At 52.7% G+C, this 21,965-nt stretch overlaps 2 protein-coding genes across 4 annotated transcripts in view; one reads left to right on the top strand and one right to left on the bottom strand.

The window, feature by feature from the left end:
• Positions 1-21,965, bottom strand: part of LOC139240173 (CDC42 small effector protein 1-B-like) — an 89,203-nt gene that overhangs the window by 51,062 nt on the left and 16,176 nt on the right. The window lies entirely within an intron of this gene.
• mllt11 (MLLT11 transcription factor 7 cofactor) lies at positions 7,814-21,843 on the top strand. The gene is made up of 2 exons (XM_070868582.1): positions 7,814-7,969; positions 18,891-21,843. Exon 2 carries the CDS (start codon positions 18,897-18,899, stop codon positions 19,173-19,175), a length of 279 nt encoding a protein of 92 aa, XP_070724683.1. The 5' UTR covers positions 7,814-7,969; positions 18,891-18,896; the 3' UTR covers positions 19,176-21,843.

Here is a 21,965-nt window from a genome sequence, read left to right as displayed (position 1 = left end):
CGAGACTCCCAAAACAAGCGCTCTACTCAGAACTCCTTCACAGCAAGCGAGCCAAAGATGGGCAGTGGAAAAGTTACAAGGACTTCCTCAAAGTCTCCCTGATAAAGTGCAACATCCCCACCAACACCTGGGAGACCCTGGCCAAAGACCGTTCTAAGTGGAGGAAGTGCATCCGAGAGGGATTTGAGCTCTTCGAATTTCAACGCTGTGAGCGTGAAGAGGTCAGGCGCAGGCAGCGGAAGGAGCGTGCGGCAAATCAGTCCCACCCCACCCTTCCGACGAATGTCTGTCCCACCTGTGACAGGGTCTGTGGCTCTCGTATTGGACTGTTCAGCCACCAAAGGACTCACTTTAGGAGTGGAAGCAAGTCTTCCTCGATTCCGAGGGACTGCCTATAATGATGATGACTGTCGGAGGGGCAGTGCTGAGGGAGCGCCGCACTGTCGGAGGGGCGGTACTGAGGGAGCGCCGCACTGTCGGAGGGGCGGTACTGAGGGATCGCCGCACTGTCGGAGGGGCAGTACTGAGGGAGCGCCGCACTGTCGGAGGGGCAGTACTGAGGGAGTGCCGCACTGTCGGAGGGACAGTACTGAGGGAGCGCCGCACTGTTGGAGGGGCAGTACTGAGGGAGCACCGCACTGTCGGAGGGGCGGTACTGAGGGAGCGCCGCACTGTCGGAGGGGCGGTACCGAGGGATCGCCGCACTGTCGGAGGGGCAGTACTGAGGGAGCGCCGCACTGTCGGAGGGGCAGTACTGAGGGAGTGCCGCACTGTCGGAGGGGCAGTACTGAGGGAGCGCCACACTGTTGGAGGGGCAGTACTGAGGGAGTGCCGCACTGTCGGAGGGGTGGTACTGAGGGAGCGCTGCACTGTCGGAGGGGCGGTACTGAGGGAGCGCCGCATTGTCGGAGGTGCCATCTTTCAGATGAGACATTAAACTGAGGCCCCGTCTGCCCTCTCAGGCGGACGTAAACGATCCCATGGCACGATTTAGAAGAAGAGCGGCGGAGTTCCCCCCAGTGTCCTGGGCCCAATATTTTTCCCTTGACCAAAATAATAAAAAACAGATGATCCGGGTCATTATCACATCGCTGTTTGTGGGAGCTTGCTGTGCGCAAATTGGCTGCCGTGTTTCCCACATTACAACAGTGACAATATTTAGAAAAAGTTCTCCATTGGTTGTAGAGCGCTTTGGGACTTCGTGAAAGGCGCTATATAAATGCAAGTCTTTTTCCCCTCTAAATACATCTATGCTGTTCATCTCAGCCAAGGGAAGGCAAAAACATTCACAGGGCTACGGGGAACGAGCAGCAGGGGAGTGGGATGCTCTACCAAAGAGCCAGCACAGACACGAGGGGCCGAAGACCTCCTTTCGTGCTAAGTGATTTATGATTCTGATCTAACCACTCTTTGTCAGCGCCTGCAGAAGGGGAGCAGAGCGTTGGAGAGGAGAAGTAAATAAAGGATTAAATAAATATAATGCAGCGTTTGTGTAATGTTAATGTGTATAAGCATGTAGCTGTATTTTTTTGGGTGTGGTGACTGGAAGATTCATTACGTAACGCAGTGTTTGCTTAAACATTTCCAGACAGCTCTGAGACCCACCCAACCTCAAACCCCTTCTTCCAGGTCCCAGTGCCCACGTCGCTTTGATTCCGCTCCTTCTTATCGGGCTGTGGCTCAGTGTCGTAGCCCTCTCTCTCGCCTCCGAGTCAGAAGGCCGTGGGTTCGAGCCCCACTAGAGCTCCATAATCCAGGCCGACATTCCCAGTGCCGGTACTGAGGGAGCACCATACTGTCGGAGGGGCAGTACTGAGGAAGCGCCGCACTGTTGGAGGGGCGGTGCTGAGGGAGCACCGCACTGTCGGAGGGGCAGTGCTGTGGGGGCGCCGTACTGAACTGTCTGAGGGGCGGTACTGAGGGAGCGCCGCACTGTCGGAGGGTCAGTACTGAGGGAGTCATCATCATAGGCAGTCCCTCAGAGTTGAGGATGACTTGCTTCCACTCCAAAACTGAGTTCTCAGGTGACCTGTCCAAAGATCTTATGTGGCTCGGTGTCAAATTTTGTTTCATACTCGCTCCTGTGAAGCGCCTTGCGATGTTTTACTACGGACTAATTCAGCAGCACATCCCAAACCCCCGACCTCTATCGCCGAAAAGGACAAGGACAGCAGGCGCATGGGAACACCACCATCTCCAAGTTCTGCTCCGAGTCACACACACCATCCCGACTTGGAAATATATCGGCCGTTCCTTCATTGCCGCTGGGTCAGAATACTGAAACTCCCTCCCTAACAGCACTGTGGGAGCACCTTCAGCAGGAGGTGGGTGGGGGGGCCTGACCCATCCACCTCCATGGCACGAACCTGGTATTGCAGTACTTCCAGGAACGGTGCAGTGGCTCTAGGCCTTTTGGCTAAGAGCATTGGCGCAGAGTGATCCTTGACGTGTGCAAGGTGACCTCTGGCGTTTGTGATTTGACAAAGAATTGGAACGATTGGCTACGAATTTAAAAAAAAAAAAAAATACGGACTGCAGCGGTTCAAGAAGGTGACTCACCACCACCTTCTCAAGGGGCGATTGGGAATGGGCAATAAATGCCGGCTCTGCCAGCGACGCCCACATCCCTGGAACGAATAAAAGATAAAAGATCTCAGTCAGGTTCAATCCCTGGTCTATACTGGGTTGGCTTGATGTCATCCAAGGCAGCACTGGTGGTTTTACAAGATATCTCGGCATGTCTGGGCAGGGGAAAGAAGGGATATGGAGCCGCTCCACATCACTGCTGGAAAGTCGCTTTGGGTGAAGGGAGAATTGGAGGGCCATAGTGACCTCCGCTGTCTGGCTTCGCACATGAGGAGTTCCTGTCCACTGAGCACAAAAAAAGAGAACATTGGTAAGGAACGAACGTTAAAGATTTCGCCGGGAACTCCACGTCAGTGAGGAACTCATTTTTTAATATCTGATGCACTAAAGGGGAACTGTGGCTCAGTGGGTAACACTCCTGCATCGGAGTCAGAAGGTTGTGGATTCAAGTTCCTGCTGCTTGATACTTGAGCACGTAGGCTAAGCTGACGCTCCAGTGCAGTGCTGAGGCGAAAAGTTTGTTCCTTTTTCATAGATTCCCTACCTGCCTCTGCATTAAGATACGGCAGAACCATTTCTAAAGATCGGGCGTCAAATTGTGCTACTCCTGATGCTCAGAGGCAATCGATTCCCCGTGCCCTTGCATCATTTCTCTCTCTCTCGCTTGCAAACCCGTCCCCTTCCCTCAGGGACCCATTCCTACCGTCCACTCTCCCTGATGGTCAGCTCTAGCACGACACTTACACCACACTGACACGCAAAGCTGTGGTGTGATGCTTCCGCTGTGAGACTGCAAACTAGCTAACTCCATCCCTGTCACATAACGTTACATCTAGGACTGAGATGAGGAGAAACTTTTTCACCCAGAGAATTGTGAACCTGTGGAATTCTCTGCCACAGAAAGTTGTTGAGGATATATTCAAAAGGGAGTTCATTGGATATATTCAAAAGGGAGTTAGACGTGACCCTTATGGCTAAAGGGATCAAGGGGTATGGAGAGAAGGCAGGAATGGGGTACTGAAGTTGCATGATCAGCCGTGATCATATTGAATGGTGCTGCAGGCTCGAAGGGCTGAATGGCCTACTCCTGCACCTATTTTCTATGTTTCTACGGTTTCTACGATAAGTGCTGCCGTTGTCACATGATGCTGACATCATAGGTTACATGATGATGACATCATAGGTCACATGGTGGTGACATTATAAGTCACATGGTGGTGACATTATAAGTCACATGATGCTGACATCATAAGTGCCATCATTGTCACAAATTGCTGACATCATAAGTCACATGATGCTAACATCATAAGACGCTGGCACATGACATCATTGTAACTGACACTACTCTGAGGAACTCAACAGTAAGTCTGATTTGAATTTAAGTACAATACAAATTATATTTATTTATTATGAATAATTAATATTTGGCTGCATGTTTATGACAAAATTAAACTGCTTCGAAGAAATGTGTTTTCAAAGTCAACATAAGGACGTGTGGTTAAAAGAGGCCAAATCATTTGTAAATGAGAACTAAAAGTACACGATTAATGCTGCTATTATAAATCACTGGTTGGGCCCCAGCTGGAGCACTGTCTCCAATTCTGGGCACCGCACACTTTAGGAAGGATGTCACGGCCTTGGAGAGAGTGCGGAGGAGATTTACTGGAATGGTTCCAGGGATGTGGGACTTCAGTGACATGGAGAGACTGGAGAAGCTGGGGTTGTTCTCTTTGGAGCAGAGAAGGTTAAGGGGAGATTTGATCGAGATGTTCAAAATCAGGAGGGGTTTCGGTCGAGTAAATCAGGAAAAACTGTTCCCAGGGGCAGGAGGGACGGTAACCAGAGGGACACAGATTAACAATTCACTGGAGTTTAGAAGAATGAGAGGGGATCTCAGAAACATAGAAAATTCTGACGGGACTGGACAGGTTAGATGCAGGAAGAATGTTCCCGATGTTGGGGAAGTCCAGAACCAGGGGTCACAGTCTAAGGATAAGGGGTAAGCCATTTAGGACCGAGATGAGGAGAAACAACTTCACTCAGAGAGTGGTGAACCTGTGGAATTCTCTACCACAGAAAGTTGTTGAGGCCAGTTCGTTAGATATATTCAAGAGGGAGTTAGATGTGGCCCTTACGGCTAAAGGGATCAAGGGGTATGGAGAGAAAGCAGGAAAGGGGTACTGAAGTTGCATGATCAGCAATGATCATATTGAATGGTGGTGCAGGATCGAAGGGCCGAATGGCCTGCTCCTGCACCTATTTTCTATGTTTCGGCAAAAGAACCAGAAGGGGAGATGGAGAGAATGTTTTTTACGCAGTGAGTTGTATCACTCTCTAAAGGTTCATGACCAATGCCACCAGGCTCCAGCTAAAGAAAATCGGGTTCTAGGTTCCATTTGCAAAGCATAAAAAGACTTGCATTTATACAGTGCCTTTCACGACCACCGGACGTCTCAAAGCACATTACATCCAATGAAGTACTATTGGAGTGTAGTCACTAATGTAGGAGACGTGACAGCCAATTTGCGCACAGCAAGCTCCCACAAACAGCAATATGATAATGACCCAGATCATCTGTTTTTAGTGATGGTAGTTGAGGGATAAATATTGGCCCCAGGACACCGGGGATAACTTCCTCTGCTCTTCTTCCAATAGTGGCCCCGGGATCTTTTACATCTATATGAGAAAGCAGACGAGGTCTCGATTTAACGTCTCATCTGAAAGACGGCAGCTCCAACAGTGTGGCGCTCCCTCAGTACTGCACCTCTGACAGTGCGGTGCTCCCTCAGTACTGCCCCTCCGACAGTGCGGCGCTCCCTCAGTACTGCCCCTCCGACAGTGCGGCGCTCCCTCAGTACTGCCCCTCCAACAGTGCAGCGTTCCCTCAGTACTGCCCCTCCGACAGTGCGGCGCTCCCTCAGTACTGCCCCTCCGACAGTGCGGCGCTCCCTCAGTACTGCCCCTCCGACAGTGTGGCGCTCCCTCAGTACTGCCTCTCCGACAGTGCCGCACTCCCTCATTACTGCCCCTCCGACAGTGCGGCGCTCCCTCAGCACTGCCCCTCCGACAGTGCGGCGCTCCCTCAGCACTGCCCCTCCGACAGTGCGGCGCTCCCTCAGTACTGCCCCTCCGACAGTGCGGCGCTCCCTCAGTACTGCCCCTCCGACAGCGCAGTTCGGTGCTCCCTCAGTACTGCCCCTCCGACAACGCAGTACGCTGCTCCCTCAGTACTGCCCCTCCGACAACGCAGTACGGCACTCCCTCAGTACTGCCGCTCCGACAGCGCAGTACGGCGCTCCATCAATACTGCGCTCAGACAGCGCAGTACGGCGCTCCCTCAGTAATGCCGCTCCGACAGCGCAGTACGGCGCTCCCTCAATACTGCGCTCAGACAGCGCAGTACGGCGCTCCCTCAGTAATGCCGCTCCGACAGCGCAGTACGGCGCTCCCTCAATACTGCGCTCAGACAGCGCAGTACGGCGCTCCCTCAGTACTGCCACTCCCTCAGCACTGCCCCTCCGACAGTGCGGCGCTCCCTCAGTACTGCCCCTCCAACAGTGCGGCGCTCCCTCAGTACTGCCCCTCCGACAGCGCAGTACGGCGCTCCCTCAGTACTGCCACTCCCTCAGTACTGCACTGAATACCATTTTGTCCTTGTACAAGACCTTGCCTAGAATGTTGTGTCCTGTTTTGGTCTGCTGATTAGTGGTGTATAACTGAAGCTTTGGAAAGGGTGCAGTGCAGGGCCACCAGCTTAATTCGCAGTCGAAAACACCAGAGTTATCTGGCTTGGCTCAAAAGTCCGGGGACTTCACACGTTAGAACAGTGTCGGCTCGGGTGGGTGGGGTGGTGATTTGATTGTAATTCTCGACATGTTTCCCTGTGTGTTGGAATCCAACGGTTCATGCTGGGAGTTGCTGTAGCAACAGGACTGTCTCCAGTCCAGAATATCTCTCCGCCTTGAGAGTGGATCCTTGAGTGCTCCGACACGCTGTGGCAATTTATTATCGTATTTCGTGACTGTGATGGAGATGGGAAGAAAAGCTAGTACTTTCTACTTTCTAAAAAGACTTGCATTTCTATAGCGCCTTTCACGACCACTGGACGTCCCAAAGCGCTTTACACACAATGAAGCACTTTTTTTTTGAAGCGTAGTCGTCACAGTTGTAATGTGGGAAACGCGGCAGCCAAATTGCGCACAGCAAGCTCCCACACACAGCAATGTGATAATGACCCGGATCATCTGTTTCAGTGATGTTGGTTGAGGGATAAATATTGGCCCCAGGACACCGGGGAGAACCCCTCCTGCTCTTCTTCCAATAGTGGCCCCGGGATCTTTTACGTCCACCTGAGAGAGCAGACGGGGCCTCGGTTTAGTGTCTCATTCGAAAGACGGCACCTCCAACAGTGCGGCGCTCCCTCAGTTCTGCCCCTCCGACAGCGCAGGGCTCCCTCAGTACTGCCCCTCCAACAGTGCGGCGCTCCCTCAGTACCGCCCCTCCGACAGCGCAGTACGGCGCTCCCTCAGTACTGCCCCTCCGACAGCGCAGTGCGGCGCTCCCTCAGTGCTGCCCCTTCGACAGCGCAGTACGGCGCTCCCTCAGTGCTGCCCCTCCGACAGCGCAGTACGGCGCTCCCTCAGTACTGCCCCTCCGACAGCGCAGTGCGGCGCTCCCTCAGTACTGCCCCTCCGACAGCGCAGTACGGCGCTCCCTCAGTACTGCCCCTCCGACAGCGCAATGCGGCGCACCCTCAGTGTTGCCCCTTCGATAGCGCAGTACGGCGCTCCCTCAGTGCTGCCCCTCCGACAGTGCGGCGCTCCCTCAGTACCGGCCCTCCGACAACGCAGTACGACGCTCCCTCAGTGCTGCCCCTCCAACAGTGCGGCGCTCCCTCAGTACTAGCACTGGGAGTATCGACCTGGATTTTGTGCTCGAGTCTCTGGAGTGGGGGATGAAACCCACGACACTCTGACTCCGAGAGAGAGAGTGCTGCCCACTGAGCCACATCGTGATACTGAGTTAAATTTGAGTGTGGAGCGTGGCGGAGGGGTGGGGGCAGGCTTTGGGACCCTGCGGACGACTTTGAGTCTGTTGAAGAAAGGATGAGGGAGTGAGGGGGGTGGGTGGGGAGAGGGCTAGGACAAAGGCGGCGTAATACAGACAGCTGGTGGTGCCATGGAGGAAATAGTTCAGGCGTGACACACTCAGCACTCCTTGGCTGCATTGCAGTAGACTGCGATCAGCTGGCTAAGGGGTGGGAATTAAGCTCAGTGCGTCTCTGTACACCGTGTTTCTCACACACACTCACTCACACAAAGAACCCTCTCTTCAGCAACCGAGCCAGCCTTTCCTGCAAGAGATCTTTCCAATCTCTGCAAAGGTCAGTATGCGTATGTTTCTTTTCTCTCTCCCTCTCTCTCTGGCCGTTTCCTTTCCGAGCATTTTTTTAATTTACCTGCGGGCGTACAGTCTGTCAGGATGCAGAACTGCACTGTCATGCTCAATAGATTCGCTTCATTCTCCCCATATCTGGAGACTGAAACGCTTTGCAGACATCTCAAAGACGTGCACTTGAAGTGGGTCCGTTTCAGCCAAACCTTTTTTGGCTTAACATGCCCTGATTTAAAAAGAAAATCAGGATTGAGTGCATGAAACCCTGGGAAGAAATATCAGCCTTTCTATTTTGGGGATTTTCAGAGTCAAATATTCTTCGAAGACTGATTTGGGATTTGTGTTTAGATCTAAATCGAGCATCTCTTGAGGATGAGGCTCGTGGCCAGCACAGAAACAGGATTGAGACCCTGTTTTTCTGCATTCACAGACAATGGGGGACTTAATTAATGCCTCCCCCCGCCACCCCTCCCCGACAGTCCTTGCATTGTAAATTTCCTTCTGTTCTGTTACATATTGCCAGGGGTATTTGGGGAAAATGGACACCCCTGGCCGGCCTCCCGTGTTCTACCCGACGTAAACTAGAGGTGACCAAAACTCGGCTGCCGCCCGTGTCCTAACTCGCACCGAGTCCTGCTCACCCATCACCCCCTGTGCTCGCTGACCTACATTGGCTCCCAGTTAAGCAACGCCTCGATTTCAAAATTCTCATCCTTGTTTACAAATCCCTCCCTGGCCCTCGCCCCTCCCTATCTCTGATCTCCTCCAGCCCCTACATCCCTCCCTATCTCTGTAACCTCCTCCAGCCCCACAACCCCTCCCTATCTCTGTAACCTCCTCCAGCCCCTACACCCCTCTCTATCTCTGTAATCTCCTCCAGCCCCACAAACCCTCCCTATCTCTGTAACCTCCTCCAGCCCCACAACCCCTCCCTATCTCTGTAACCTCCTCCAGCCCCTACACCCCTCCCTATCTCTGTAACCTCCTCCAGCCCCTACACCCCTCCCTATCTCTGTAACCTCCTCCAGCCCCACAACCCCCCCCCCCCCCCGAGATCTCTGCGTTCCTCTAATTCTGCCCCCCTGAGCATCCCTGATTATAATCGTTCAACCATTAGTGGCCGTGCCTTCAGCTGCCTGGGCCCCAAGCTCTGGAACTCCCTCCCTAAACCTCTCCACCTCTCTTTTCTCCTTCAAGATGCTCCTTGCCCTAATTTCTCCTTATGCAGCTCGGTGTCAATTTTTCTGATCTCATAATACTCCTGTGAAGCGCCTTGGGACGTTTCACTACGTTAAAGGCGCTATATAAATGCAAGTTGATGTGTTGAGAGGCGATGAGGTTGCAAAGGAACCCTGGGGACTGACTGCAGTCAGTGGCACTGTTGCTGATGCCTGCCCTGTCAGTGCCTGGTGGACTTTGACTCAGCCGAGGGAATTCTGACAATTGCCTCGGTCGGGTAGGGAGCAGCCCCACCCCAGGTATCCTTGGCCGGGGACTCGGGCTGTGGCCAACCCTCCAGGTTTATCCAGGAGTCTCCTGAGAATTATCAGCGCTCCCCCAGCACTGCCCCTCCGACAGCGCAGTACGGCGCTCCCTCAGTACTGCCCTTCCGACAGCGCAGTACAGCGCTCCCTCAGTACTGCCCCTCCGACAGTGCAATCGATGTCCTCCATCTCCACCCCCCCCCACACCCCCCTCCATCTCAAATGGACGACACCAATATTGGTCGTCTAAGCTCACGGCTTTAATGAGGGCACCATCTGGCCAGTTCCTAGAATCAGGGACTGCCGTGGCAAAGATGCCTAATAGAGTCTGGAGCAGAGAGTGAGTCACGGACGTACTGCTGGGGCAAACAGCTGCTCACCATAAACAGATGGGTTTAACCTCGCGATTCTATTCTCATGAGAATTCCTTCTCTCAAGCTCTTTAACATAGGCCTGCAATTATATATAGAGCGTCGTGCGTCATCTCACTATCCGTGTGTATTTATATTTGCCTCTCACAAATACGCACTCCCTCCTGTCTGGTGTCTCTTCTTGGGGTACACAGTTCCGGGGGGGGTGGGGGGGAGAAATCCGGCTGTTTTCCGCCACCATCAGCGTCAGAGAGGGGCTGCTAACCACCTTACGCCCGATCAGCCTCCCTGATAAAGTGCAACATCCCCACCGACACCTGGGAGTCCCTGGCCAAAGACCAGTCCGCCCCAAGTAGAGGAAGAGCATCCGGGAGGGTGCTGAGCACCTCGAGTCTCGTCGCCGAGAGCGTGCAGAAACCAAGCGCAGGCAGCGGAAGGAGCGTGCGGCAAACCAGTCCCACCCTCCCCTTCCCTCAACCATTGTCTGTCCCACCTGTGACAGGGACTGTGGCTCTCGTATTGGACTGTTCAGCCACCTGAGGACTCATTTTAAGAGTGGAAGCAAGTCTTCCTCCATTCCAAGGGACTGCCTGTGATGATGAGGGGAGCATACGAGGGAGAAGAGAATAGAGGGGTGTGTGGATAGAGTTAGATGAGAAAAGATGGGAGGAGGCTCGAGTGGAGCATAAACGCCGGCATGGTTGGGCCGAATGGCCCGTTTCTGTGCTGTATATATAGAGTGTTGGCAGGCAATTTGACCACATAGAGCATCGCGCCCAACTCCAATCCTCTCCTCCGACTCTCCAACAGGGGGCGACAAGATGGCCGTGAGCACCATTAAAGCGGGCCTGATTTAACTCCCTTTGCACAGGGTGGCGGAGGCCGTTTGCATCAGCCCCCAACAGCCTGCGGAGCCAGGGACTCCCAGTTGTAGGTGGGGATGTTGCACTTTAACAGGGAGGCTTTGAGGGTGTCCCTGTAATGTTTCCTCTGCCCACCTTTGGCTCGACTGCTGTGAAGGAGTTCCGAGTAGAGCGCTGGCTTTGGGAGTCTCGTGTCTGGCATGCGGACAATGTGGCCTGCCCAGCGGAGCTGATCGAGTGTGGTCAGTGCTTTGATGCAGCGTAATGTGCAGCACAGATAGACGCAGTATTGCAATTGCACGCAGTGCCCAGAATTTAATTGGCTCGGTTGGCAGTAACCTCGCCTCCGACTCAGAAGGTTGTGGCACATAACGCAGGCTGACATTTCAGTGCAGTCCCGAGGGAGCACTGCATTAGGAAGCAGGAGTAGACCATTCAATCAGATCGCAAACTGATCTGTGTCTTAACTCCATCGACCCGCCTTGATTCCGTTTTCTTAATACCTTACCTAACAAAAATCTGTCACTCTCAGTTTTGACATTTTTAATTGCACCCCCCCCCCACACCCCTACCCGCCTGCAGCCTTGACAGCTTTTTGGGGGAGAGAGTTCCAGATTCCTGCTCCCCCTTTCTGACATCCCCTGAACGGCCTGGCTCTAAGAATGTAAGAAATAGGAGCAGGAGGACGCCATACGGCCCCTCGAGCCTGCTCCGCCATTCAATAAGATCGCGGCTGATCTGATCATGGACTCAGCTCCACTTCCCTGCCCGCTTCCCATAACCCTTCACTCCCTTATCCTCAAAAATCTGTCTATCTCCACCTTAAATATGTTCAATGACCCAGCCGCCACAGCTCTCTGGGGCAGAGAATTCCACAGATTCATGACCCTCTGAGAGAAGAAATTCCTCCTCATCTCCATCTTAAATGGCCGACCCCTTATCCTGAGACTATGCCCCCTAGTTCTAGATTCCCCCACAAGGGGAAACATCCTCTCTGCATCTACCCTGTCCAGCCCCCTCAGAATCTTATATGTTTCGATAAGATCACCTCTCCTTCTTCTAAACTCCAATGAGTAGAGGCCCAAACTGCTCAACCTTTCCTCATAAGTCAACCCCTTCATCTCCAGAATCAACCTCGTGAACCTTCTCTGAACTGCCGCCATTGCAAGTATATCCCTCGTTTTAATTTTAAGGTGACACCCCCTTGTTCTGGATTCCTCCCACCAGACAAAATAGTCTCTCTCTCTCTACCCTATCAGCTCCGTTAATCATCTTCAACACCTCGATTAGATCATCCTTTAATCTTTTTAACTCGAGAAAATACATTGTTAAAAATGCCACCCCTTTCAATGAGGCATTAAACTGATGACCAGTCTACCCGTTCAATCGATCAGAGATATTTTTAATAGATCCCTTGGCATCCTGGCCAACATGTCTTGTTTTTTAATTCATTCACGGGCGTCGCTGGCAAGGCCGGCATTTATTGCCCATCCCTAATTGCCCCTCGAGAAGGTGGTGGTGAGCCGCCTTCTTGAATCGCTGCAGTCCGTGTGGTGAAGGTGCTCCCACAGTGCTGTTAGGGAGGGAGTTCCAGGATTTTGACCCGGCGACGATGAAGGAACGGCCGATACATTGCCAAGTCAGGATGGTGTGTGACTCGGAGGGGAATGTGGAGCTGGTGGTCTTCCCACGCGCCTGCTGCCCTTGTCCTTCTAGGCGGTGGAGGTCGCGGGTTTGGGAGGTGCTGCCGAAGAAGCCTTGGCAAGTTGCTGCAGTGCATCTTGTGGACGGTGCACACTGCACACTTTTCCCTCAAGCAACAGCATTAAAAACAGAATAACCTACCATTCATCGTAGTCTTACTATAAGATAGTATTATGCGGTCCCTTGTATCGAGGATGACTTGCTTCCACACCAAAAAGGGATGAGTTCACAAGTGTTTCAATGAAGGACCTCATATTCCAGATCCCAAACTCCATCCTGAAGGGTGGAAGATGCCTGTGGGTGGATTTTTTTAACGTGGGGTGACCGTTGCACACCAGCCACCACACGGGGCTTGACAGAGCGAGGTCTTGGTCCAGTGGCAAGGGTTATCCAAGACGACTGGAGACCAGCTCTGCTGCATGGACCTAGTGCGCGCACACATCGCGGTGTGGGCTGGGCCCGTGCTACCCCTGGGCCAAGATTGTGCTCTTGGCTGACCCACTCTCAACCGTTTGAGTAACCTAATAATTCTGCAAGGACCCCGCCCTTCAACATTGCAGTAGTGACGGCATCTTGAGTGTAATTTATTTTACGTGAAGCACTTTGAGATGGTTCCACGAGAATCTGTATTTATATAGCGCCTTGAAAGTCCTTGGGACGTCCCAAAGCGCTTCACAGCCAATGAAGTACTTTTGGAGTGTAGTCACTTGTTGTAATGTGGGAAACGCAGCAGCTCAATTTGTGCACAGCAAGCTCCCACAAACAGCAATTAATCTGTTTTTGGTGGTGTTGGTTGAGGGATAAATACTGCCCCCCCGGCCCCAGAAGAACTCTCCTGCTCTTCTTCAAATAGTATCATGGGATCTCTTGCGTTGACTAAACGGGCAAGCTGGGGCCTTGGTTCAGTATCTCATCGGGAAAGCGGAACCTCTGGCAGTGCGGCACTCCCTCAATATCGGCTAGGTTAGAACAAAGAATTGCATTTATATAGCGCCTTTCAGGACCGCCGGACATCCCAAGGCGCTTTCCAGCCAATGAAGTACTTTTGCAGTGCAGTCACTGTTGTAATGTGGGAAACACGGCAGCTCAATTTGTGCACAGCAAGCTCCCACATACAGCAATGTGATAATGACCCAGATCATCTGATTGAGGGATAAATATTGGTCCCAGGACACCGAGGCGAATTCCCCCTGCTGTTCTTCAAAATCGTGCATGGGATCTTTTATGTCCACCTGAGGGGGCAGACAGGGCCTCAGTTTAACATCTCAACCGAAAGACAGCACCTCCGACAGTGCGGCACTCCCTCAGTACTGCCCCTCCGACAGTGGGGTTCTCCCTCAGCATCGCCCCCCGACAGTGCGGCGCTCCCTCAGTACCGCCCCTCCGACAGTGCGGCACTCCCTCAGTACCACCCCTCTGACAGTGCGGCGTTCCCTCAGCACCGCCCCTCCGATAGTGCGGCGCTCCCTCAGTACCGCCCCTCCGACAGTGCGGCGCTCCCTCAGTACAGCCCCTCCGACAGTGCGGCACTCCCTCAGCACTGCACTGCGAGTGTCAGCCTGGATTTATGTGCTCAAGTCCCTGGAGTTGGACTCGAACCCACAACCTTCTGACTCAGAGGCGAGAGTGCTGCCCACTGAGCCACGACTGAGACTCATAGGAAATTCAGGAGGATCTTCTTTACCCAGAGAGCGGTGAGAATGTGGAACTCGCTGCCTCAGGGAGGGGTTGAGGCGAATAGTATCGATGCATTTAAGGGGAGGCTGGATAAACACATGAGAGAGAAAGGGATAGAGGGATATGGGGGTGGGGTGAGATGTAGTGGGGCGGGAGGAGGCTCGAGTGGACCAGCACGGAGCGGTTGGGCCGAATGGCCTGTTTCTGTGCTATACATTCGATGCAATGCACACATGGACGCAGGTCAGGTCGATGAGGCTCTGTCGAGGATCCCCGGGACCGAGAAGTCTTACACTAGCAACAGAAAGGGCCCCATCTGATGGTTTTGGCTGGGCTGTAGCCGTTTCACACAATACACATTGTTCCTTGTTTCCATAAAACGTAAATAATTCCTTATCAAAGGAATCGCGTTTTGCAGCAACTCTTCCTGTACAATCCCCAAGGTGGGAGCTGCGCACAGAAAAACAAATGTTTTAAAAAACAAAATGTAACGATTGAAAAATATGGGAGTGCGGTTCAGACAAAAAAAGATTTGGCAAGTAAGCAATGACGAGCTTCAGCGGGTGAGTCACAAAGTAATCGTTCCTGCAGTTCCTGGCCTCGAGAGTTGAATGTTCACGGGTTCAAGGGCCAACAAAAGCTCCAAGCTGACGCTGCAATGGGGCCGCTGCGTTACATCGGATGTACAGCACAGAACCAGGCCGTTCGGCCCAACCAGTCCATGCTCCACTCGAGCCTCCTCCTGTCTTTCCTCATCTAAATCCATCAGCATAACCCTCTATTCCCTTCTCCCTCATACACTTGTCCAGCCTCCCCTTAAATGCATCGATACTATTCGCCTCAACCCCTCCCTGTGGCAACGAGTTCCACATTCTCACCGCTCTCTGGGTAAAGAAAGACTTGGATTTATGTAGCGCCTTTCACAACCACCGGATGTCCCAAAGCGTTTTACAGCCAGTGATGTACTTTTTGGAGTGTGGTCACTGTTGTAATGTGGGATACGCAGCAGCCAAATTGCGCACAGCAAGCTCCCACAAAGAGCAATGTGATGATGACCAGATAGTGTTTGTTTTTTGTTATATTGATTGAGGGATAAATATTGGCCCCAGGACACTGAGATAATGCCCCTGCTCTTCTTCAAAATAGTGCCATGGGATCTTTTACATCCACTTGAGAGAGCAGACGAGGCCTCGGTTTAAGATCTCAACCGAAAGATGGCAGCTCTGACAGTGCGGTGCTCCCTCAGTACCACCCCTCCGACAGTGCGGCGCTCCCTCAGTACCGCCCCTCCGACAGTGCGGCGCTCCCTCAGTACCGCCCCTCCGACAGTGCAGCGCTCCCTCAATACCGCCTCTCTGACAGTGCGGCGCTCCCTCAGTACTGCCCCTCCGACGGTGCGGCGCTCTCTCAGTACTGCCCCTCCGACAGTGCGGCGCTCCCTCAGCACTGCACTGGAGTGTCGGCCTAGATTTTTGTGCTTAAGTCCCTGGACTGGGACTTGAACCCACAACCTTCTGACTCTGAGGCGAGAGAGCTGCCCACTGAGCCACAGCTGACACTATAAGTTTCTTCTGAATTCCAGATTGGATTTCTTGGTGACTATCTTATATTGATAGCCTCTAGTTATGCTCGTCCCCACAAGTGGAAACATTCTCTCTGTATCCACTCTATCCAAACCTTTCATCATTTTAAAGACCACTATGAGGTCACCCCTCAGCCTTCTTTTTTCAAGAAAAAAAGAGACCCCTGTTCTTCCTTTCCTAATATGTATATCCTCGCATTTCTGGTATCATCCTTGTAAACCTTCTCTGCACCCCCTCCAGTGCCTCTATATCCTTTTTATAATATGGCGACCAGAACTGTACACAGTGCTCCAAGTGTGGTCTAACCAAGGTTCGATACAGGTTTAGCATAACTTCCCTACTTTTCAATTCTATCCCTCTAGAAATAAACCCTAGTGCTTGGTTTGCTTTTTTTTGGCCTTATTAACCTGCGTCTTTACTTTTAGCGATGTGTGTATTTGTATTCTGAGATCCCTTTGTTCCTCTACCCCGCCCAGACTCGCACCCTCCAGGGAATAAGTGACCTCCCTATCCTCCCTCCCAAAATGTAATACCTCACATTTATCTGTGTGGAATTTCATTTGCCAATTATATGCCCATTCTGCAAGTTTATTAATGTCCTCCTGTAATTTGTTGCAGTCCTCCTCAGTATTGACAATTCCCCCCCCCACCCCACCCCCGCCTCCCAATTTGGTGCCATCCACAAATTTAGAAATTGTGTTTTAGATTCTAAAGCCTAAATCATGTCTGTAAATTGTGAACAGTGGTCCCAGCACTGATACCCTGTGGAACACCAGTACCATCCTTCTGCCACTGTGAATAGCTACCCTTTTAAACATAAGAACATAAGAAATAGGAGCAGGAGTAGGCCATTCGGCCCCTCAAGCCTGCTCCGCCATTTAATACGATCATGGCTGATCCGATCATGGACTCAGCTCCACTTCCCTGCCTGCCCCCTATCCCCTTATCGGTTAAGAAACTGTCTATCTCTGTCTTAAATTTATTCAATGTCCCAGCTTCCACAGCTCTCTGAGACAACGAATTCCACAGATTTACCACCCTCAGAGAGAAGAAATTCCTCCTCATCTCAGATTTAAATGGGCGGCCCCTTATTCTAAGATTATGCCCCCTAGTTCTAGTCTCCCCCATCAGTGGAAACATCCTCTCTGCATCCACCTTGTCGAGCCCCCCTCATAATCTTACACATTTCGATAAGATCACCTCTCAACCTTCTGAATTCCAATGAGCAGAGGCCCTACTCTCTGCTTGAGGACAGTTAGCTATCCATTCTGCGGGTTGTCTGAGATGCTACAATCGCCCTGCCCTACTTCACCCCCCCCGCGAGATTGCGGTGGATCATGCGTCCTGCAATGTCTTGGCCAACGTTCCTCCTGCAACAAACACCGGCGAAAGCGGATCCGCTCACGCGCTGCTTCACGGGATCATGCTATGCACAAAAGAGCCGCAATTGTCGCGATTCATTGTGTGTGCATGCGCTCTGGGATGTCCTTTCAGGATGGGTAAGAAAGGACCTGCATTTATATGGCGCCTTGCACAACCTCGGGTCGTCCCAAAGCGCTTTACAGCCAGTGAAGTAACCTTTGAAGTGCAGTCACTGTTGTATTGTGGGAAATGCGGCAGCCAATTTGCGCACAGCAAGCTCCCACAAACAGCAATGTGATAATGACCCAGATCATCTGTTTTAGTGATGTTGGTCGAGGGATAAATATTGGGCCGAGGACACCGGGGAGAACTCCCCCTGCTCTTCTTCCAATAGTGCCGTGCTATCCATTTTAAAATTTATTCACGGGTGTGGGCGTTGCTGGCAAGGCCAGCATTTATTTCCCATTCTAATTGCCCCTTGAGAAGGTGGTAGTGAGCCGCATTCCTGAATACAATCAGTATCTCGCTGGGCCATTTCAGGGGGCAGTTCAGAGTCAACCACATCGCTGTGGATCTGGAGTCACATATCGGCCAGACCGGGTAAGGGCAGCAGATTTCCTTCTCTAAAGGGACATTAGTGAATCAGATGGGTTTTTACAATAATCCGGGAACTAGCTTTTTATCCCAGATTTATTTAATTATTGAATTTAAATTCCCAAGCTGCTGTGTCGTGACTTGAACTCATGTCCGCGGATCATTCACTCAGACCTCTGGATTACTAGTCCAATAACATAAATATTGTGCTACGTCCGAGGGGCAGACGGGGCCTCGGGATTAATGTCTCATCCAAAAGACGGCACCTCCGACAGTGCGGCGCTCCCTCAGTACGGCCCGTCCGACAGTGCGGTGCTCCTTCAGTACCATCCCTCCGACAGTGCGGCGCTCCCTCAGTACCGACCCTCCGACAGTACGGTGCTCCTTCAGTACCATCCCTCCGACAGTGCGGCGCTCCTTCAGTGCCGCCCCTCCGACAGTGCAGCACTCCCTCAGTACCGCCCCTTTGACAGTGCGGCGCTCCCTCAGTACCGCCCCTCCGACAGTGCGGTGCTCCTTCAGTACCATCCCTCCGACAGTGCGGCGCTCCCTCAGTACCGACCCTCCGACAGTACGGTGCTCCTTCAGTACCATCCCTCCGACAGTGCGGCGCTCCCTCAGTACCGCCCCTCCAACAGTGCGGCGCTCCTTCAGTACCGCCCCTCCAACAGTGTGGCGCTCCCTCAGCACTGCTCCTCCGACAGTGCGGCGCTCCCTCAGTACGGTCCCTCCGACAGTGCGGCACTCCCTCATTACTGCCCCTCTGACAGTGCGGCGCTCCCTCAGTACTGCCACTCCGACAGTGCAGCGCTCCTTCAGTACTGCCCCTCCGACAGTGCGGCGCTCCCTCAGCACTGCCCCTCCAACAGCACAGTGCGGCGCTCCCTCAGTGCTGCCCCTCATCAGCGCAGTACGGCGCTCCCTCAGTCCTGCCCCTATGACAGCGCATTGTGCACTCCCTCAGTACTGCCCCTCCGATAGTGCAGTACGGCACTCCCTCAGTACTGGCACTGGGAGTGTCGGCCTGGATTTTGTGTTCCAGTCTCTGGAGTGGAGGCTTGGACGCCCGACCCCCTGATATACAAGTGCAAGTTGTTGCTTGGTAAGGCGCTATATAAATGCAAGTCTGTGCGATGTACTGCTGTGTTATTTTATCCCTCGACTACATTTGCCTGCACAGTTACGCCGGTTGTGTAGTATTCTGTTTGACAGCAATGACTAAACCGAAACAATTCTTGTGCCCCCTCACCTCCCCACCCCGCTCTCTTCCAGTCGAAGATGCTTGACCTGCTCAACAGCCAGTATGACTCCTTCCTGTTCTGGAGGATGCCCATCCCTGTGATCGACCTCTCCGAGCTCGAGATGCTGGGCCAGGCCATCCCGAAATCCGGCGCGGGAGGCCAGACCTCGGCAGGCAGAGCCTACGCCTCTCCGGCCCTGTCGGAGGAGGAGGAGGAAGAGGAGGAGAAGGAGGGGACCCTGGCCATGTACAACTCCTTCAACTACTGGAGGGCCCCCATAGCAAGCTTCCAGGGCCTGGAGTTGGAACTGCTTTGAGTTCGTTGAAACAGAAAGCACCTTGAACAAGCAGATAGCGTGTTGTTCGTGATTTATAAATTTTACTGTGTGTACCAACAGATTCAATTGCTTTATCCCCCAGACCCCCCTTTCCCCCGCTCTGCTAAAGTTAACTCCCCACCTCCCACCCCGTCAAGATGTCGTTGGGAATCAAATCCAGGGCAAATCTTGAGTTGCAATGGTCGTACAAGGTTCCAATCCCCCCCCCCCCCCCCTCCTCATTGTATCACTGATTATTCTTAAGCTACCTATTAGATTGACCCGGCACACAAGGAGGTCATTCGGCCCATCGTTCCTGTGCCGGCTCTTTGAAAGCGCGATCCAATTAGTGCTACGTCACCCCTGCCTTCCCCCCGCCCCCCACACAAAGCTCTGCATATTGTCCCCCCCTTGAACTATATCGCCAATTCCTCCCTTTCAAAGTCCGCCATTGCATCTGCTCCCACCGTCCTTTCAGGCAGCGCGTTCCAGATCACAACAATTCGCTGCGTAAGAATTCTCCTCATCTCCCCCGCCCCCACGGCCCCCTCTGATTCTTTTGCCGATTACCACATGGGGCAAGGGCACAGGGCAGGAGGAGGCCCATTCAGCCCCTCGAGCCTGTTACACAGGAACAGGAGGAGGCCCATTCAGCCCCTCGAGCCTGTTCCGCCATTCAATTTGAGCGTGGCTGATCTGTATTTTAACCCCATCTACCCACCTTGGTTTCATATCCTTTAACACCCTTACACAACAAAAATCTTATCAATCTTGGTTTTGAAATTTTCAACTGATTTCCCCCCCCCCCCCCTAGCCTTGACAGCTTTTTGGGGGAAGAGCAATCCAGATTTGGGTTTATTGCTTTGTGAAGAAGTCTGGACAGGCTAGATAGAGACTGCTCCTGTTGGCAGAAGGGTCGCGAACTAGACACGCATTTAAGGCGATTGGTTGAAGAACCAAAGGCGACGTAAGAAAATATTCTTTCATGCAGCGAGCGGTTAGGATCTAGAACGCGCTGCCTGAGAGGGTGGGAGAGGCAGATTCAATCGTGGCTTTCAAAGGAGGAATTGGATAAGTACCTGGAGGAAATAAATGTTTGCAGGGCTACGGGGAAAGGGCAGGGGGAGTGGGACTGGCAGAGAGCCGGCACGGGCTCGACGGGCTGAATGGCGTTCCGTGCTGTAACCGTTCTATGAAGTCCTTCCTGAACGGCCTGGCTCTAATTTTAAGGTGACGCCCCCAAGAGGAAATAATTTCTCTCTCTCTCTACCCTATCAACTCCTTTTAATCATCTTAAACACCTCGATAAGATCGCCCCCTTAATCTTCTGTGCTCGAGGGAGTAGGGGCTAAGTCGCCTCCTCCTGTTCCTCGGTAAGCCGCGCAGCCTTGCCCTGGTGACAATAAGGCAGGCTAGAAAGGGCAGCAGGAAAAAGGGAGGGGAATGTGTGGATCATGAATGTCTGGGAGCAATAAACCCAACAGATACCGCTCTGCATTCTGTCAATTGGCTGCAATTTACCCCTTCCGTTCGGAAACGGTGCTTGCCCTGCGGGCTGACAGTAGCCCCCAGGCAACCTCTCCACATCCCCCCCCCCCAGAGCTCTCTGTGAGCAGCAATGTCCCCTCCCCCCCCGCGCCCAGTTTGAAACTCCCGCTGCCCACCCCGCTCCCCTCCCCCCCCCCCCCACCCGCAAAACCTCGGCCACAAGTTCGAACGACAATGCCTGCTGCAGAGTGAACTTTTCCCGCGTGGCTTCCTCATCTTACGTCCGCCCCGTCCCCTTCCTCCCGTTTGTTTTATTAAAAATTTAATCCAAGGTCCGAATCGCACCCCATGGAACAAGGTGCGTCCGGCGGCTCCTGGTATGGCCCCTCAGAGCGTCAGCGCCCTCTGCTGCAAGTGAAGTGTTTCACAAGTGTCCTATCGCTGTAACGCTACCCCTTTAAGGCAATGCCGTGCGCTGTCCCTTTAAGGCAATGCCGTGCGCTGTCGCTTTCAGGCAATGCCATATGCTGTCCCTTTAAGGCAATGCTCTGCGCTGGCCCTTTAAGGCGATGCCGTGTGCTGTCCCTTTAATGCGATGCCGTGCGCTGTCCCTTTAAGGCAATGCCGTGCACTACCCCTTTAAGACAATGTTGTGCACTACCCCTTTAAGACAATGTTGTGCGCTGTTCCTTTAAGGCAATGCTGTGCGCTGTCCCTTTAAACCCCAGCTCTCAGGATGGGGCAAAATAATAAATGTGGTTTGCGGGGGGAATGGACATTTGTGACAAGCCGGTGTGGTCACCGCATTTCCCCGGAGAAAAACAAAATGAGAAACTTGCTCGGGGCGGGGGGGTATCGCTGCTACCTTCTCCCCCCACCAGCCGCGGCACGCAACTGCTACGCCCCATAACTGGGTCTCTTTGCATCAGTAAAGTGGCCACCATCAGCGAGATACAATGTGTACTGGAAAGCTGACAAAAGGTCGCTGCCGCTTTAAGAGGCGACCCCCGTCAATGAACATGCGTGGCGACACAACTTTGGGGGGGGGGTGATGTTTCGCACGACAAGAATGTATGTTTTAAGTTGTTTGCTAATGTGAATTATTTATTTAATGTTTTTAAGTCTCTAATTTATTCATTAATTTATTTGACGTATTTTTTTAAAAAGTTGAACTCATAAAGACGACTGTGGAATTTCTTGGCAAGACTTTCCGACGAGTTCCCAGGGGGATTGGCGGGGCGGGAGGGGGGAAATGCCATGTCTGAGCGCAGGATGCCTCCCCTGGCGGAAGAGTCAAAAAAG

This window comes from Pristiophorus japonicus, chromosome 30 (assembly GCF_044704955.1).
Source record: "Pristiophorus japonicus isolate sPriJap1 chromosome 30, sPriJap1.hap1, whole genome shotgun sequence".
Classification (NCBI taxonomy): Eukaryota; Metazoa; Chordata; class Chondrichthyes; family Pristiophoridae; genus Pristiophorus; species Pristiophorus japonicus.
Note: the sequence above shows the minus strand (reverse complement) of the source record. Positions and strands in the feature narration are given on the sequence as shown.

Excerpts from the sequence above, each read along its gene's own strand:
- mllt11 (XM_070868582.1), top strand. The coding sequence starts at position 18,897 with ATGCTTGACCTGCTCAACAGCCAGTATGACTCCTTCCTGTTCTGGAGG.